At 38.1% G+C, this 20,398-nt stretch overlaps 1 protein-coding gene across 2 annotated transcripts in view; it reads left to right on the plus strand.

Annotated features, from left to right (window-relative positions):
• Nucleotides 1–20,398, plus strand: part of kiaa0586 (KIAA0586 ortholog) — a 123,093-nt gene that overhangs the window by 99,065 nt on the left and 3,630 nt on the right. The window contains exon 31 of one of the 2 annotated variants that reach the window (XM_079442703.1): nt 16,310–16,366. The exons of the other annotated variant lie outside the window; for it this stretch is intronic. Within the exon in view, the coding sequence (XP_079298829.1) occupies nt 16,310–16,366 (57 nt within the window). The remainder of the gene's footprint in view (nt 1–16,309; nt 16,367–20,398) is intronic. 2 annotated transcript variants of the gene reach the window in all.

Genomic DNA, 20,398 nt, shown 5'->3' on the forward strand with positions numbered 1-20,398 from the left:
TATTAATCCTTATGCCATTCCAAACACAGAAGAAGATATTTAGAAAAATCTCTAAATTTTTATTATTTTTTTTTGCTCATATTAGGAAGGCCAGTGGGGTTCCATGTTGTTTTGGGCCCCACTGACTTCCATTATAAGGACTCAGGTTTGCAACAGCATTCATTTTTAGTTCCTTTAAAGCATATATGTGGTGCTGTTGTAGAAGTCACTCGCTGTTTTCCTCAATTACACTGATGTTTTGTTCTGACCATGAAGCTAATTACAATAAACAGCCCATATACCTTGACAAAAGCCTCTCTGTTAGGTTCTTACTATCACTTTCTCATCAATGCTCACACAAGCAACCGCTTGTGAGTTTATAAAGGAGGTGACCGCACTGACAGCCTTTGCTGAATTTCACACTGAAATTCTATACTGTAAGTACATGACATTAAAGCCTTTTAGTCACAGCTTTAGCTCAGACGAAGGGCCTTGAACAAATAGAGCTTCTGTGACTGTGATCTGCACCTCTGGCCGATCTACAGATGGGCCAATTGTGTTGGCTAATAAAAGGCGTAGTGTGGTACTGTACAGCCAGATCGGTTCAGACATGACCTGGGCAGCGTCCCCTGGTTGTACAGCTGCTCTCTCCGATGACTATCTCTCTATTTGCCTATTAGAGAATGGCTGCTCTGTTCAGGCGTCCCAGTTCAGCTTGTAGCCGTGACATTGATGGGGTAAAAGAGATTTAAAGGTGCTTATATAATGGTGGTCTGTGAAACTCCTTGAAGATATGACAGATGGAGTCTTCGTAATTGGAGTTTATATAATTTAACTCTGCCTCCATTTCAGTATGTATTTTACTCTAAGCTAATATTTTGCTTTAATCATGAAGTTATTCATCAGTGATTGATTTATCGATAATTAAAATAATCTAAAAATACAGTTTTACATTTCTTAATTATAAACATGAGTGAAAACTGGCCAGCACAATGCTAGAGTATTCCGGTGCTGGCTATTTAGTTAAAAAATCTAAATGTGATGGTGATATTTTATTTTATTTTTATGTAGTTGTTTAATTTTTATTATATTTTTGTCAATATTTTAACATTTTTGAAATCATCTAAAACTATTTAAAGTTAATCCTTAAAAAAACAAATGACACTGTTAAATGTAATTAGTAAATCTTAAATTGAAAATCCATTTTTTATAGTTTTATACTTTATCATGCTTGGTTATAATGTGTAAGTTCACATTGATAGTATTTTTAATTGTGTTTTATTTATCACAAAAAGACATTTGAAAATACATTGTTTTTGTCCATTTTTGTGATGTGTATTCAAAGAGATGCTACACAGAAACGGAAAGTTGCACAACCCATAAAAGGGTCTCTATCCCGAGGTGAAAGTGGACATCCGTTGAACACTGGGCTCTTGTGATTGAAATATTGGCCCCTCTGTGGAGCACAGGAAAGGGGTGAGGGCACACATCACACACACAAACACACACACACACACACACACACAGCCCGCCTCTCGAAGGCCATGCAGATAAACTGTTTCCAAGCTGCTCGGCCATTCTGTTTTTACTGGGATCAAAACATCATTCCAGGAGAGCCGTGTTAACTCCAGCTCTGTGTGAGCTCTCTTTCTTCATCCGTCATGTCCAGTTCTTCACTATAACGATAACATACTTACTGCTACGTGTGGTTAGGCAAAGTATACATGTGCTAAATGAGAACAGTGCACTGTGTTTTTAACTACTATGCATATAAGTGACTTGTGACTTGCATGAATGTGGTGCAGAATTTTAATGCCGATTTGAGCTTGTTGTTATGCAAAGCATGCAGGAATAATCACGCTTCGATGAAGTCACCATGTCGGATTGGGCCGGTGTTTCTTTTCTCATTTTAATAGGCTTATACTTGTTGGTGTGAGAATGTGGATATTTTCTACACTTTTGCTTTAGTTTTTACTTGATAGTAGAAATTTCACCAGCACAAAGTAGATGTTCGGTTGCCAAGGACAAAGGTAAAATATAATGTAATATACAGTATATTCAGAAAATATTTTATCCCAAAACACAATTGACGATCACAGAATGAAAATTTATTTTTTTATGAAATTAATACTTTTATTCCTCTGCATTAAATTAATCAAAAGTGACGAGTAAAACATCTACATCATTACAAAAAAAAAAAAACAGTTTTAAAGAAATGCTGTTCTTTTGAATTTACTAATCCAAATCTGCGTATTAGAATGATTTCTGAAGGATCATGTGACACTGAAGACTGGAGTAATGGTGAAAATAAATTTTAAAAATTTAAAAATATTTATATAATTTTTTACTATATCATCTAATAATCATTTGAATGGTAGTGTGTATTATTGTATTTGTTTGTAGAAAGTAAAAAATAGCTACAAATTTTCAGTTTAGGAAACATTATGGACTTCAGTGGAAAAAAAGTCGAATATTTGACCATTTTTATGTGTATTATGATATTTGTATGGGCTTTATTGTTTAGAATTGAACTGCATAGTAATTTTATGCCTTAACATGCGTAGTAGCGTCTTCACTTGAAATCGGCCTGATGTCCTCTGATGTCCTCTGAAGCTGGTGTTACTCTATAAATCGTTGCATTATTAATGTTTTTGTTTCAGTTTGAGCGCAGTGTGGCGTGATCTCGTGTTTCCTCTTCAAACAGCGGTCTAACTCAAACAAACAGTACACACACTGAGACGCTGTCTCCGCTTTTCACTTCTCATCGTGCGGCTCCTCACGGGGAGGCTGCTTTAAACAGAGATGAGAGGAGATTATTTACCCGATGTCTGCTCTCAGGTTTGTGGCGAAAGAACGACAACTTGAGCGTGCTTGTTTAAACAACTCACCCGTTGGCTGATAGCCGACAACTTATAATGCATTTGTGTATGCGTGTACAGTTTTGCGTCATCCCAGGTTTATTATAAGTGGTGGTGTTTGGCCTCAAAACTTTAAAAGAAAGAGGCACCACTAGAAATGAGAATTTAATTGACTGATGTGTTTAAATTCTATACAAACTTTGGCATAAATGCTGCGTGTTCTTCCGTGGCAGCTGTAAAGAGATGCCGACAGCTTTGACGCTTTAAACCCCCGGCCACAAACAGACCTGAAATTGATGCTAGGCTTTTGCCATGTTATTCTATTAAAGCAGGAAGTAAAGGAATAACAATCAAACCCAATGAAAGAATAACAAACCGGCGAGAAAGTTGGATTCTCTCTTTGTCCTCACGCAGGCACGCACCGACCCATCCCCCTGCGGTACTATGGGCCGCTCGGACGTAAACTCATGGTCCAAGAGCTCTGGAATAACATGCTACATAAACAAGCCCGAAGAGCTGAGGTGAAGACAGACCCAAAACTCAGAACCTCTCCACACAGAGATGAATGAATAGAACAAGACCGTAAAGACAGGGAAGCTTTTGAACGTGGCCTTCTGCTGCAAATAAGACTCGTCTGGTCCAGATATGTCATCTCTGTGAACTGTAACGCTCCCGTGTTGATCTCTATGTGTGTGAGAAGATTTGAGTACTGGCCTTTTACTTACAACAACACAACGGCGGGAGAAACCATCTTGCTCTAAACAAAACAACGGAGGGCCAGAATTAACTGGAAGCTTAACTGGACTTACCGAGTGTGTTTATGTGCTCTGTATTTGTAGCCACTTCACATATCCCACAAAAAATACTGACAAAAGCAAGAGCATCTCAGAGTGATGTTTACTGGATTTTGATATTATCTTTCCCGCCCAGTTTTATGTAACATTTGACCTGAAAAGTGAAAGTCTACTCCTCTGTTTCAAAATGCTCTGGAAGCTGAAGATATTCGTTTTATGTTTGTGTGCTGTCATTTAAGAGCAGCTGTACTTTAGTAGGCGTAGTTCAACTGAGCCAAACACTGTATTTAATCTGTGAACACTTTGTAGTTTAATAGCGAAGTCATGCAGGACGAGACAAAGCTGCCAAGAGAAAAGGCAGGGCTGAGAGATGACAATGCAAATCTGTAGGCCACTGCAGAATTTATTTACTACTATAAAATGTTATATAATATACACTGCTGTTCAAATCTTTGGATCAGTAAGATTGTTTAATGTTTAAAGTCTCTTATGTTCACCAAGGTTGCATTTATTTGCTCAAAAATACAGTAAAAAAATTTTTTAGTTCTGTGATGCAAAGCAGAATTTTCAGTATCATTACTCCAGTCTTCAGTGTCACATGATCCTTTAGAAATCAGTCTAATATGCTGGTTTTGCTGCTCATGAAACATTTTTGTTTACTGTTATCAGTCTTGAAAACAGTCTTGTGGAAACGATGATGCACTTTATTCAGGATTTAAATTTTTTTTTAAAGTTCAAAAGAATACAATTTATTTAAAAATAATATTTTTGTCACTTTCGATAAATTTCTTGCATCTTTGCTGAGTAACATATTCATTTCTTTCAAAAAAGAAAAAACATAACTAAATAAAAAATAAAATTTCACAACATTTTTAAGGTGACCAATTTTTTTGTTTGCATTTTATTTTTGTTAACTTTTTACTATAAGAGTACATGTTTTGTCTTGCACACTGCTGATTTTTTAATATAGTAGATAAATAGTACTGTAATTAATACTTCAAAAAAAAATAAACATTTCACAGTATTTTATTTTTTAAAGTTTTGTCCTGTTAAATATAATATATGATATTTAATATACAACATTTTTTACACTCCTTTTTCTTTTAAAATATGATAAAGACTGCATTATGGCACCAACATTTTCTTCAGAACTTGTAATAATTTGTACTTAACAGAATAAACAGAACCATATTTATTTGATATTTTCATAGTAGGAAAAATAACAGATACTACACTCTAAAAAATGCTGGGTCAAAACAACCCAATTGCTGGGTTTGTCCATATTTCACCCAGCATTTTTTAGAGTGTAGTATCTGTAGTATTTTGGCAGAGACTTCAGTTATTATGGTAAAACAGGGTGGGATCATCTCTAAATGGCATGTGAATAGGAAAGTTGTATTTGCATTCAGACGGTGTTGACTTGTTCTGGTCTGAACGGTTTGTTTTGACAGCAGGGTGTGGTACGACAGTATCAAGTGTCTGTGTAAGATGGGTAAGTGATGATGACTGTGGTCGGTCTGTTTGTCTGTAGTTCCACACTGAGTTCTTATCTGCAGTTGATTGACAGAAACTCGCCTGGCCAAGATCTTGTTTATCGTCATGCTTCATCAAGTTTTCCCATCCCCTGACCTGCAGATGCTGCAGAGCCATTTCACTCCACAGTTACGGCTCACCACCCTGCAGAGTCACAGCGGCCGTAACAAAACCGTCACAGGGTTCAGCGGACAAAGCTCTCAGATCACTTTAGAGCACTTCTTTACCGCTCAGTTACAGGGATTTTGCAATGGCATGATAAGTGTTGCAATGGTTCACGGTAAAATTGCACTAGTCACAGAGCATCCATGTGTTTGCAAAGAGGGAGTATAGTAACACTTACTTGAACTTTGAATTCATAATACAATTTAAACATATTGGTAATGAATTTAGAATTTTTGAATTTTGAATTTTGAAGTGACGTGTGGCCATGTATGGTGACCCATACTCGGAATTTGTGCTCTGCATTTAACCCATCCAAGTGCACACACACAGTAGTGAACATACACCCGGAGCAGTGGGCAGCCAATGCTGCGGTGCCCGGGGAGCAGTTGGGGGTTCGGTGCCTTGCTCAAGGGTCTCACCTCAGACGTGGTACCTCACCTCCTGCCGGACCCAAGACTCGAACCCGCAACCTCGGGTTACAAGTCCGACTCTCTAGCCATTAGGCACGACTGTAGCTCTGTTATGCATTGAAAGCATAACAGAGCTACAGTGTTTACATGCTTATAAAAATCAGCCCACCGATGTTTAATTCTAGTTACGGTTGTCTCTGCACATTAATAAAAAATACTGAAATTTGAATATACCAAAGCAAGTTTCGTCAGATCAAACTTTGAATTTTGGCTTGAAAAATCATGTGAAAGTTTTTTTTTAAGCTTTAAAGGTTTTAATGTTTGAAAGCAAGTATTGTCAAAACGAACTTTAAATTTTGACTTGACAAAGTCTTGTTTGAAAGTTTAAAAAAAAACATTTTAAAAATGATGGATGGATGGATGGATTCATTCATTTATTAATTCATTCATTCTGAACTTCAGAGAAAAGAGCATGCTGTGTGTTTTCTGTAGCAGTGTTGCCAAATTGGCCAGGATGAGTTCTCATATGATAATATCTTTCAACCGCACTACTGAGTAACTCTTGGAAAAAAGCTTCTGACCTTCAAGATTTCAAGATGTGGAAAACGAATCAAGATTTGCCCTTAGTTCATTGCATGCTAAGAGTTTCTTCTGCAGTATGTTTATCAGTGCTCTAAATGCCTGTCAGAGTAATTGTTTGTGCTGTTTGTGTCTTGTCCAGTTGTTCAGTGTAATCTGAGGAAGGCTTGAGAATCTGATGTCACTCCGTCCAGCTGTACTGACATGTCTGTGTCTCTGAACAGCTGCAGAGGGCTCTGCACCAGCAGGCATTCCACGCCACTCACTCAGGCCACGCATATCATTTTATTGTGTCTGTTCAGGACCCTGCATGTTTGAAGTTTCTTGTCATGCCCCAGTTAAAACAGTCCTCTTCCATTGACACCAACTGGCCAAGTGCGGCCCGGAAAATGCCATGAACAGATCTGGGAAATGGTGTTTATCACCAGATATAAATGTGTCATATTGCTGCCTCTTGTGCTTTCTATCTACCATAGTTTCTAGCAAAATACAGTAGTTTCTTCAGTTATTGTGCACCACATCTGAAATCCTAACTGATTGATATTCATTAATTGAATATTTGATTTTTTTATTTATTCATTTAATATTTTTTTTTTTTTTGCTATATATTACGGAAGTTCTAAGCGACCATGCATTATTATAATATATATATATTAATTTTTTATTTTAATTTTTTTTATAAGTGTAATTCAAAAGTAAAAGTGTAATTAATTTCTGTATTTTTTTTTATTTTCCACTTCTTATCAATGTTGTGTTGCTTAATAACTTTGTGGAAGCGTTATGTTTTAAGGATTCCTTGATGATAGTTCAAAATAACAGCGTTTATTTGAAATTGAAATAACTTTAAATGTCTTTTTAATGTCTTAATGTAATAAAATTAATTGCTTAAATTCTTATTGACCCCAAACCTATGAACGGTAGTGTATTCATTTTTTTTTATATATTATGCATCATTATATGTATTATTTTTAGTATTAATATTTAAAGTTTGTATAATATTTTTGTAAGTTAATGTTATTTTCCAATTTTTACCAATCTTTCACATCATTTACCAAACCCTTGGGCAGATTTTCAGTGAATAATGAATTTTTATTACCCCAACTTTTTTTCCCCAAACCTTATTTAAACTTAGTTTCTGAGACTGGCTGTCACTGCCGTACGAAGTCTTGCTGTCCCAGCGCTCGCACACACCCCTTTCTTTCTCTCTCTGTACGTCTGCTCTGTTCAGCGAGCGGCAGAGAGGAGCAGCGCTTTCAGTTAAACACAGATATTACGGTATGTTGCTTCTCTAATTTTACATGCAATTATAGCCGAAATAACAGCACAGCCATTGTCATTATCTTATGTGTATTTGATTTCATCAGGCGATGGCTCGATAATCAGGATTTTTGTGCAGATTAACATCTTGGAAGGGAGAGCCTGTTATGTAGCTCTAGTCTTAATGGGTTGTGTTTCAGTCATATTCGTTTCATTTTCATTCCGTTGTCTGACAACAGAAACAGTGAAATATACCAATGAAAACAGTTTTATTGATAATTTAGCTGCATCAAGATACAGTATGTGGGCACAGAGAGGCAAACAAATCTAATAATAAATAATAAATGTACATTTTGCATTTTCAGAAGAAGTGAGCCGCCCTGTCGTGCAAAAATGTAAACAGGTTTATAAAGTAAATTGCTCAGTGCAAAGAAAGAGAAGTAATGGGAACTTGGAATTTCTTTTTTCGTGTGTCTAATAGACATGAACAAGTTCCTTTGACCTTTGAAATATGTCTACTCTTCATGCTCTATGTTGACTATGGTTTCAATAATAATAAACATACATTTGCATAAAGCATCCATATTTGTCCATGCCCATGTTGATTAGAGTATTAAAAACTTGAAAAGTATTAATTTAAGGTACATTTAGAAATAAAAATGTGTGATTAAGTTGCGATTAATCACGAGTTTGTGACAATCATGCGATTAATCACGGTTAAAAAATGTCATCGATTGACAGCCCTAGAGTAAACACTACGGTTTGAGTGGCTTGACATGCTTGACAACTACTGGCTCCACCAATGGCATGAGTTTGGGGCCGGGAACAATCTGTTTATCTGACCAATAGCAGATGAGGCAGTGTTTGGGAAACCTGTTCGAACACATTCATTAGTTTTTGGAATTGCTTTTGAAAGTACTCACTGCAGCATTCAGCCATTGTCATAAACACTGTTGTACACATTTTGTTAAAAATTCAATAAAAAAAAAAAAAATCCTTGACAGACTGCAAACTCTCACTCTTTCTTTGCTTTGGGAGATGTTGCAGCAGGCGTATCGTGCAGCCCGTCTCATCCTGTCAAGCGTGAGATCAGGCGTAGCGATAAGGTTCCCCTCACAGATGGATGAGTGGAGATGAGAGGATAAACTTTTGAAAATGAACTGGGTTTGAGTGCGGCTGTGCGCTCCAATAGTCATCACCTCTTCACCCCTGACTCCTCATCTGCCAGACGGAGTGAAGAGGGGGGCTCATCCCTGGAGCAGGGCCGCTTTGATCAGCCTAGCCAGGCAGAGGCGCTAAGCCATGCGGCAGAAGGCCCTGTCTCTGCTTTCACAGGTGGAGGAGCAGGCTTTCATGGGAGCGCTCCCGTTACAGTGCGCAGAGGTTTCGTGGGGTTACAGCCTTGGTTTGTGTTTGATGTTGGGCTGAGTGGAAGCTACAGCCGTCCTGTCTGAGCAGATGGATAGATGTATGTCCTCCTGTATGACGCATGCCACTTTACAGGAAACTACAGAGACTGGAACGTGGAATGGTTGTTGGTGCCAGACGGGCTGGTCTGAGTATTTCAAAAACTGCTGATCTACTGGGGATTTTCACATACAACCATCTCTAGGGTTTACAGAGAATGGTCCGAAAAAGAGAAAATATCCAGTGAGCGGCAGTTGTGTGGACGAAAATGCCTTGTTGATGTCAGAGGTCAGAGGAGAATGGGCAGACTGGTTAGAGATGATAGAAAGGCAACAGTAACTCAAATAACCACTCGTTACAACCAAGGTATACAGAATACCATCTCTGAACGCACAACACATTGAACCCTGAAGCAGATGGGCTACAGCAGCAGAAGACCACACCGGGTACCGCTCCTTTCAGCTAAGAACAGGAAACAGAGGCTACAATTTGCACAGGCTCACCAAAATTGGACAATAGAAGATTGCCTGGTCTGATGAGTCTCGATTTCTGCTGCGACATTCAGATGGTAGGGACAGAATTCGGTGTAAAGAACATGAAAGCATGGATCCATCCTGCCTTGTCTCAATGGTTTAAGCTGCTGGTGGTGTAATGGTGTGGGGGATATTTTCTTGGCACACTTTGGGCCCCTTAGTACCAATTGAGCATGGTTTAAACGCCACAGCCTACCTGAGTATTGTTGCTGACCATGTCCATCCCTTTATGACTACAGTGTACCCATCTTCTGATGGCTACATCCAGCAGGATAATGCACCATGTCACAAAGCTCAAATCATCTCAGACTGGTTTCTTGAACATGACAAGGAGTTCACTTTACTCAAATGGCCTCCACAGTCACCAGATCTCAATCCAATAGAGCACCTTTGGGATGTGGTGGAACGGGAGATTTGCATCATGGATGTGCAGCCGACAAATCTGCAGCAACTGCGTGATGCTATCATGTCAATATGGACCAAAATCTCTGAGGAATGTTTCCAACACCTTGTTGAATCTATGCCACGAAGAATTAAGGCATTTCTGAAGGCAAAAGGGGGTCTAACCCGGTACTAGCAAGGTGTACCTAATAAAGTGGCCAGTGAGTGTATGTGTATGTATGTATGTATCAGAATCAGCTTTATTCGCCAAGTGTCCGCAAACACACGAGGAATTTGTTGTGGTAAGGCAACATTTCCATTTCCATTAAGCAATAAGGAAATGTATATATTTATTTTTAGGCTTATTACTTTATTTTATGCTGGTTTATTCAATTGTTTCACCACTTTGACAAGGCTCAGTGTTTCATTTCATAGGTGAGTGTTTGCGGCTAGAGCCAGACAGTCATGAGTCTCTCTCCACTCATCTGTTTCCTATCAGACCTGCTCTCACTGCCAACCTGTCAACCTCACCCTCTCTCTCTCTTCCTCTCCTTTCTCCATCTCTCCTCTCCTCCCTGCGGCTGTACTGGAATGGACCCCAGTGTCCTATCACAATCCTTGCTCACACTTGATTTCCTACGACCAGCCCAGCATCTTGAATCTATCAGTGCTGTCACATGCGCCTGCTGCTCCAATGCAGATCCCAGGATCACGTCCAAATGCTGCCACCTAACATCTTTTATGCTCCATTCTTAACCTTTAGCATCCTAAAAGGATGTCCCATCTTGCATTGAAACAGATCTTTGTATGTGTGTGTGCCAGCGATAAGTTTCAATCACACATAGATGCCTTTCCGTCACTCCCCCTCATTCCAGATCATTTTGGCTCTATAGACAGATGCTGTCCTGTTCACAGATGGCTGAGAGTCCGGGCTGCTCGCCCACAGGCGGACCCGGGCACCCCTCAGAGACCTCTGAGGCCCCCACCTGCGATACGCTCGGCAGGCCTTCAACAGAGGAGCGTTCCAGACTGAAACGGCTTGATTGGAGCTGACGGCTTACTTTTCAAAGGCATGCCTGTTAATGACCAGATCTGAAGGTGTGCTAAGCCAATATAACGCTTTGCTGGCTGGGGCAGATGGTAAATCATTTTCAGGTAAAATGTCATGTGATCTCCCTCAAGTCTGCTTGACTTCAGGCTGCCATTATAGAGTTGAAATGGTCTGTGGGAGTGTGACGCTGCATGAGAACGCAGATTTAACGTACAGCTGGCGGACACATCAAGAGAGGGTGTGGATAATCAAAAATCGTTTTAAAGGAGCTTCGTGGGATTTCTCTTATTTTTGCTTTAAATTATGTTTGTCTGACTCAGTGCAAGCCCTAGGAGAGTTTCTAAATGCTCTTTTGAGATATTTAAAGAGCTAATATCATGAGAAATTTTGTTTTCCATGAACTTAACTTAAAAGTATTAGTTTGATGCACCATGAAAACAAAGTGACAAAATTCAAATTCAAAAAGACGCAGCAAAAATTGAACTGAAAAAAAAATATTGTAGGATTTAATGGAATAAAAAAAATCACTCTGAAAAAAGTTAGTAAATTTAATCAATAATTACATGTACAAAAAACATGCTGCATAGAAAATCTTATTTTTTACAGTGAAAGAGCAGCTTATTTTATCAAGTGTGTTTTTAACAAAAATTTTCAGTTTGAGTGAGACGTTTTGGATTGTTTTGTAATTCTGTCATAATGTAATGCAGCTGTTTGCAAAGAAAACGATATTGGATCAGACAGCAAACTCATTTCATGCTCAAAGGGGGCATTTAGTTTGTCTAAAAGCTGCAGGAGCAAAAATGCCTGCTCAGTTTGAAGCAGGAGATGAGAATATGGTCATGAAAACTTTGTAATATAATGGTTTAAATAATAATATGATTATTGTTTTTATAAAAATGAATGTTATATTAAGGCAATACAGTAATACTACCATGAAATGTATAAATACGAAAGTTAATTATGACTTTTTTGGTGCAAAAAACACATTTGAATAGCATAAATGGACCTTAATTCAGAGAAGAAATAAATATCTGACACTTTTTAACCTGAGTGCTGAGTTATTTTGCATGTTTCATTGTGGAAATAGGACTGTAGTTAGTACATTTTAAGTATAACTTATGGTGAGAAATAATCTTATCACCAAACTTAATTCTTCATTATACATTCAAATTATGATCATTATACTATTTAAACACACCATTATACCATTACAGCCACTTAGCTAAATGATTAGATCATTTTAGTTCAATTTCTAAAGGTCATCATTGCGTATTTTCTTTAGTCAATTGTAGTGTAGTGTAAAAATAGGACTTAATTTACAATTCTAGAGGTAACCGTTGATGGGCTGAGTGAAAAAGGACGTCTGTTGTGTTTCTTTTGTGTTAAAGGAAAGCTCATTAAATCAGAGTTTGGCGAGAGAAAGGCCAGCCTGGCGGAGCTCTTTCTGGAGCAGAGCCGATTTCTCAATTATTTTACCTTTCTGTTTGACCTGCTTTGAAACTGGTCCATATGAGCTTTTTTTTATTCTCAGCCATTTTTGAGGCTCGGTCTCTGAAGGTCCCCGGGATTCTCTTGGGACAAATAACCTACTTATCTAAAAATAACCATCAGTCCAAAGGAGTGTCCACATCAGTTCACTGCCTATGGCTTTATTCTGGCATGCTTTTGAAAGCCCTGATCAACGTGGCTCATGTGAAATGCATCTTTGCTGGATGGAAAAGTTGTGTTAATATATTATAACGAAGTGTTGCCAGAAAACTGACTCAAAGAAATCCCTCTGTAGCAAAGTTTAGTTGTTCTGGTTGCTGTTCTTTAACCCCTCAGTTTTGCTGGGCTAATATAATCGATCCAGCAGATGGCAAATATTAGATTAAACCTTCTAAATATCATTAAGCAGAATGTAATACAGTCAGATTACTAGTTTGGGTAAATTTATCTAGGTCACATTTCACCCCAATATCAAAAGACAAAAATAGGGGAATATATTATGCTAAAAAAGAAATATACATTTACACATTTTTGCACGATTGTTGCTATCCAACAGATGGTGGCAATATTACATTAAACTTCCTAAATGCCATTCAGCAGAATATAATAGAATCAGATTTTAATGTTTTTACCAGTTCATGTAAATCTCATTAAAAATGTCTAATCACATTTCACCCCAAAGATGAAAGGGGAAAAAAAAACATAAATGTCATAAAAATAAGGTTGTTTTGTAAATTTTTACATAATTAGTTTTATAATTAAAATATTATTTAAATTTTTAAGTACATTGTCCCACACATTCACAGTACTGTTATGCATCTGGTTTTTATTTAATTAATTAATTTATTTTAGTTTTATTTCTGTTTTTAGTGATTCTCATTGTGATTACTGGGAATTTATTTTCTCTTATTTATAATATATATATTTTATTTTTCATGTTTTATATTTTATAATGCAAATTACTTCTTTTTTTTACAGCATAGTAATGAGAGCTTAAGGTGAAAAGTTGGTTACACTTTATTTTAAGGTGCCCTTGTTACAGTATAATTATATATTTAAGTACTGAGTAATATTAATTAACTACATGTACTTAGTATATGGTAAGGATTAGGGTTTGGTTTAGGGTTAATTGCATGTAATTATGCATAATCTATTGTTAGTAAGTACATGTAACAAGGACATCTTAAAATAAAGTGTTACTAAAATGTTTTTAATAGTCATGAAAATAATCTCACAACACAAAATTATCTTTTTTTTCTCATTATACCCATTAGAAACTTTGATGCTCACCTGGCACATTTTGAGCAATAATCATTGTATTTTTAGGCTTTTGTTTGTTTGGGGGTGAAATAAGACCCGGATGTGCTCCTGACAAGGTTTCATGAAATTCACCCCTGGGCCAACGTGACATTTAAAGGATTATGATGGCCTACGGTGGTCTTAAACACTGGCCTTGTCTTTGTGATGTTCTGATACAGTGTCCAATGCTTTTTAAGAGGCCTTTGAGGGAAAATGGGGGTGGTTTCTCCAAATGAAGACGGATAAGATCTTTCTCTGTTCTCTTTCACTCTCTCTCTCTCTCTCTCTCTATCTGCGGCCCTAAGCAGTGGCCTCGCTGACCTTATCGCCTCTCGGCTCCTTGACCCCTGTGTACGTATGAGGTTACAGCCCGGCTTCTCCGCATGGGAGTCCTGCCTGCTGTCTAAGCCCAGCTCTGTGTTCCAACCTCTCCAGCAGATCCAGATGAAAGGAGCATTGAGAGGCCGTCCCATCACCCCAAGCCCCCTCCTTGGATGGACCAAGAGAGGGGGATGAAAGCTCCTCTGGCCGAATGCAAATCCAACCAAACCCTGCTGCTAGATCTCTTTATCAAGAGATCTACCAAGAGGACGGTCCACGTGACCCCGGTTTCCAACCGTACCCGAAGCCCCTCCCAATCCAGGCCGCAGTTCCCTCTCTGGGGTGTAGGGTTGGGTCACGTGGACTCCTATCCAAAGGTCGTAACCTCTTGACTCTCAATTAGCACTCCCTGTATTCAACGCTGCTCTTGTTTCTGAGGTCGGGACTGATGGAAAAGTGGAGATGGGTGGTGGGCGGCACTTTGCAACACAATGCTTCAATCGGCGGCCCATGCGGCTTTCCTGAGCGGTGCTGTAAACAAGCTCAAAGAAAAGGATTAGTTAAGAGCCATTGAAGGCTTTGATTGACTTAATCTGTCTTTAGGGGATAGGAAGTTTGATGGGGTTTTAAATGCTCCGAGGACGACCCCAGCTCCACCTGGCCTCATGAACGGAGGCTTGCGGCTCAGCGGGGTTATGTCAGGAGGTCTCCACCTGTGGAAAAAATCCCTATAAATCAAACTCGACCTGACATTTATCCCAAGGAACAAGCCTTTGGCTGTATTCCACAAAATTGAGGCAGGGAAGATAGTATAATTAATTTATGGACCATTTCTCTGTCTTTGACGCATTGATTCATGTGTGTGCGTTTGATGAAAGAAATCATAGCCGACTCTTTAAACACACTCCCGGTTTCTTAGCCTTGTATTATATTTAGCTTGTTTTAAACCTGCATAACCTCATATGATTGATCTCGGCTCTTTTTAGAGCATGGGAACGATACTGTGATGTCACTCTAAGAAAGCTGAAGGAATGCTGAGTGCTGTTAACACTGTATTTAGCTCTGTAGTCAGCACGTCCTTTACATTAAAGAACATCATCTATCTCATTTGATTCAAGCCCAGTCAGGTCATGAACAGCCTCATCTTTGTACTTATTCTTGGTCGTTTCCCATCGTTAATCTTGGATTTCCGAATTCAGTTCCAATTCAATTATATGTTAATTCAGTTGGAAATATATTACTTAAAGTCAATTTATTTGGACTTATCATATGATCTTTCAGAAACTATTCTAATATGCTGATTTGGTGTTCAAGAAACACTTCATAAATATAATTCTGTGAAGGATTCATCAGACTGACTCAAACAACGACTCCTGCGTTTTGGAGATGATTCATTACAAGTACAAGCTCAAAAGAGTCATTTGTTCTTGAATCCATGAATCAAGAGTCATTTTGTTTTGCCTTATCTTTTTGCTTTCCAAAAAGAACCGGTTTAAAAGAGCTATTTGTTTGTGAATCATTTAATGCTAGTTCTGTTCTGTTTTGATTCACAAAAAGAACCCGTTTAAAAGTTATTTGTTTGTGAATCAGGCACTGGTTATGCTGTTCTGCCTTTTTCACAGTTGAACAAGGTTGAGATTTTAATTCACAAGATCATTGTGTTCCTCGCTTGAGGATAAAGAACATTTCACAAAGCATTTTCCTAAAATAACCCCATGCACAGTCCTCTTGTTTTATGCCTTCCAGTGCAGTCCTGTAAGTTTGGGTTTTAAAACATGTCTGGCATTGGCTTGCAGCAGGGAAAGTTTGAAGGTGAATGCCTCTCTTTAACATCTTGTCATGCCTTTAGGGGATCTGAGTGGAGGGTATGTGTGTAACTGCATTCGAGTGTGTAGTCGTGTGTGTGATTCTGTAGCTGTAGCCCAGCTGTGCTCATGTGATGTTCTCACCTCTCCTTCCCAAAGCACAGAAACGCATTAGATTTTTTTATGCAAATGAAGGAATTTGCTGAGGAGTCCCTCTTTGGTGCAGTTAAATGCTGTCCGAAATTCAGCATTGTTGCATGCAATTAAATAAAAAAATATGCATATGAATATTATTAATTTGAATATTTAGCACATATTTAGTATTTTTATTATTATTATATTCTTTAAGTATTTTAAAACCATACAACAGCTTTGCATGAGAAAAGTCTGTCAGTGCAGTTTTTTTGTCTTGCGATTTAATTTATTTCACCTTGTGTTTGTTTCTCCAGACTTGCCCAGGTTGAGGAGACTTTCAGATGACACATTTTTTGGGGACACCGCGAAAGGTAATGTAAATAGTTTGGCATGTCTAGATTGTTTTCATATGTATCAGTATAATTTGCTTTATTTTATCACATTGCCTCTTATTTAAGTTCTTTTCTTGTTGTTGTTGTTGAGCTATTTCACCCAGTACAGCACAGAGATCTTTCCAGAGACTTTATAAAACACCCCCAGACAGCTTCATTCTTGACACTCCCAAAGCAGCCAGATGAGAGCGGAGAAAAGACAGAGTAAAGTAGAGTAGATGTAAGAGGTCAGGAGAGGGGGGAGTTTGACTTATCTGTCCATCTTGAGAGCTTCAAATGGGGTTGAGAACTCTGTTAAGTGTTTGCAGGTGTCTTCTTAGAGGAGGTTTGATACTGTGTTTAATACATGCAGACATTGAACATACTGTACACTCATGAGTCATTTTTTCCCGATGCTCCATTTCTTCGGAATGACTGCATTCCCAAATTGTGTCAGATTTGTGCCTCTTTTATCACCTCCATGCGTCTGTTTTGTTCTTCCCTGACTCTCTGCTTGAAGGATTTGGCTTTCTGCAGCACACCATCTCTGAAGGTCATGCAGGAGTTCGTCTCTTTCAGCTGAGTTTTCATTGTCCGTAGTGTGATATTTTAAAGCTGCGTTGACGAATAAGGTTTGACCTTACCACCTGGTCCTCTGCAAAAACCGATACCAATCTCTCTTCTGTGAGTTCTGGCACTGCTTTGAGATTTAAAGGGATAGTTCATGAAAAAATGAATGTTCTGTCATCATTTACTCACCCTCGTGTTGTTTCAAACCTGCATGACTTTCTATCTTCTGCAGAAATGTTTTTTCTACTCTACAATGCTGCCCAGTTTGTAAAGGTTTGTCATCTTTTTTTCTGTCATTAATATATGAGGAGTAAGTTGGGCCTTGAAGGGACTAATGCTAACATACTAAGTTGTCTTGTGAAAGGAAGCACCATCCTTAATGGGTCTATAGCATCAGGTCTTTGTCTTACAGAAGCCAAAGAGACAGATTTTGGGTCTTTTTGTGCCTCCAGGTTTCATCTTTCACTAATTTAATATTTAGAAGGATTTTGTGTTATCTTTTTAGATATGTTCTGTGTGTAGAACAAGATGAACATGACAAATTTAGAAATAGTTAACTCAAAAATGAAAATTCTATAATTCTCACCCTCATGTTTTCCATACATCAAAGATATAATTTTGTATTGTACAGTACACTCTTAAAAGTAGGTTTTCACAGCAATGCCATAAAAAAAAATAATAAAAAATATTTTGGTCTCCAATGAACAGTTCTTAAAATAACTTTTTTTGTGTGTGTGAAGAATATTTTAATTATCTAAAGAACATTTTCCACTATAAAGAACCTTTTATAGAATGGAAAGTTTTTATGGATATTAAAGGATCTTCATTGAACCAAAGATGTCAGTGAAGAACCTTTATGCCAGATTGATCAGTGATAACAACATTATCATAACAATCATAACACATCTGAATGTTTGCATGCACTTTTCGTCTGTTCCTTTCATTTATAGGTGAACTACTCCTTTAAAATCATCTCTTTTTTAGTCATGTCCCCAAATGACCCCTGGACACTCGGCACTGTTCAGAATGTCAGAGTTGAAGTTAGACAATTATCCCATTGTTGCAATGGTTTGATTTTTGTTCCAATCCTAGACTCTCCGAGGATATGTAAAACTTTTAGGCAAATTTATTTTTTGTTTTCCTTGGTTTCAAACCATTTTAAACTCCCAACCGCAGAGTACAATTATGTAAATGTCTTCCATTTTACGCTAGAGGCCATTTTTATCTTCTTGAGGTTGTATGTTTAAAGAAAATTATTGTTTGTGAAGATTTGTACTGATATCTTTTCAGAGCCTCTTATTAAGTACTCCAATTCCAACAATATGAGACTTTCCCAATACACTGACGTCTCTGTAGTCTTTAGCCAGGACATTTCAGTGGCACGGTAATGTCTGCCTCTCGACTCAAGTGTGATGTTCTTGGCTGTGTAGTTTGGGTCTTTTCATACAGATGTGAATGTTTGTTAAGGTCCACACAGAAAATGTAATCAGTGGCTTAACCCTGAAAAAAGGATAGTTAGACAAACAGAAAAACCTGTTTGATAGCCAGTAAGTCTTATTTATTTATTTGGGAAACTTGTTTTATAGCTGTCTGCCTTATTTAAACTTTTATTTAAAAAAATATATATTATTATGTATTTTCTTCTCTCTCTCTCTCTCTATATATATATATATATATATCTCCTATATATGTATATATATATATATCCTATATATGTATGTGTGTGTGTGTGTGTGTGTGTGTATACAGTGCCCTCCATAAGTATTGGAAGAGTAAAGACAAAATTGCTCTGTTGGCTGTGGAGTCAAGACATTTACAAATATGATTAAAAGATGAATATGAGACAAAACTACAGAATGTCACATTTTATTATTGGGTGATTCAACAGATACATGTTTTACCAAATAGAAAGAACAGCACTTTTAGTGTTCATCCCACTCATTGATGTGAGCATAAGTATTGGGACAGTTGAGCATAAGGCAGATATAAAGGCCATGGGGAAGTCGTGGCCTAATGGTTAGAGAGCCGGACTTGTAATCCAAAGGTTCCGGGTTCGAGTCTCGGGCCGGCAGGGATTGTAGATGGGGGGAGTGAATGTCCAGCGCTCTCTCCACCCTCAATACCACGACTGAGGTGCCCTTGAGCAAGGCACCGAACCCCCAACTGCTCCGGGTGTGTGTTCACGGTGTGTGTGTGTTCACTGCTGTGTGTGTGCACTATGAATGGGTTAAATGCAGAGCACGAATTCCGAGTATGGGTCACCATACTTGGCCGTATGTCACTTCACTTCACTTTCACTTAAAAGATTAAAAGCTATTATTTAGTTGCAGATCCCTTGCACACAATCACAGCAGTGAGTCTGTGACCCATAGACATCACCAGACTCTTGGTCTCATCCTTTGAAATACTTTCCCCAGCCTTTAATGCAGCCAATTCCAATTGTTGCTTGTTTTGGGGAGTTTCTGCCTTTACTCTCCTCTTCAGCTGGTGAAATTCATGTTCAATCAGATTTAAATCTGGAGATTGACTTGGGCAATGTAAGACTTTCCATTTCTTTGCCCTTATAAATTCCTTGACTGAACTGGCAGGGTGTTTTGGGTCATTGTCCTGATGCAATATGAAGCACTTCCCAATGCATCTGGTGGCATTTTCTTGAATATTGGTAGGCAAGATGGGTTTGTACCCTTCCAAATTCATTCTGCTACTGTCATCATACATTAAGTCATCAGTAAAGTTGAGAGGGCCTGTTCCAGAGACAGCCATGCATGCCCATGCCATGACACCACCTCCACCATGCTTTACAGATGAGGCTGTATGCTTGGGATCATTGCAGATCCTTTTTTTTCTCCACATTTTTGCTTTCCCATCACTTAGATAAAGGTTCATCTTTGTCTCATCGGTCCATAAACACAGTTCCAAAACTCTTCTGGCTCACCTTTGTGCTTTTTTGCAAACTCTAATCTTGTCTTTCTATTTCTGGTGCTGGTCAGAGGTTTGCATCTTGCTGTGTAGCATCTGTAATTCTGTGTCAAAGTCTCCTGAGGACAGTAGATTTTCAGAGCATCACCCCAGCTTTCTGGAAGTTGTTGGTGATTTGACAGACACATCTTTTAGGGTTAATTTTCACAGCTTTTATGATTTGTCTGTCATCAACTACTGTTGTTTTCTCAGCCAATCAGGTCTTTGTTGGTTGCTGGTGTCGCTGGTGGTTTCCAAACTCTTGATTTCTCCATGCACTTTGTTTTTGCAAGAGCTCTAACTGACATATATACTATATATGTATATATATATATAAGTATACTATATATATATATACAGTTGAAGTCAAAACTTTACATACACTTTTCAGAATCTGCAAAATGTTAATTATTTTACTAGTGGCTCTGAAATTGCAAAGTTCCTCCTCAAGACAATGATTTTAGAAAATACTATTAGTCTTTTCCATAGACATTGTTCCATATT

Source organism: Barbus barbus (assembly GCF_936440315.1).
Source record: "Barbus barbus genome assembly, chromosome: 20".
NCBI classification, from domain to species: domain Eukaryota; kingdom Metazoa; phylum Chordata; class Actinopteri; order Cypriniformes; family Cyprinidae; genus Barbus; species Barbus barbus.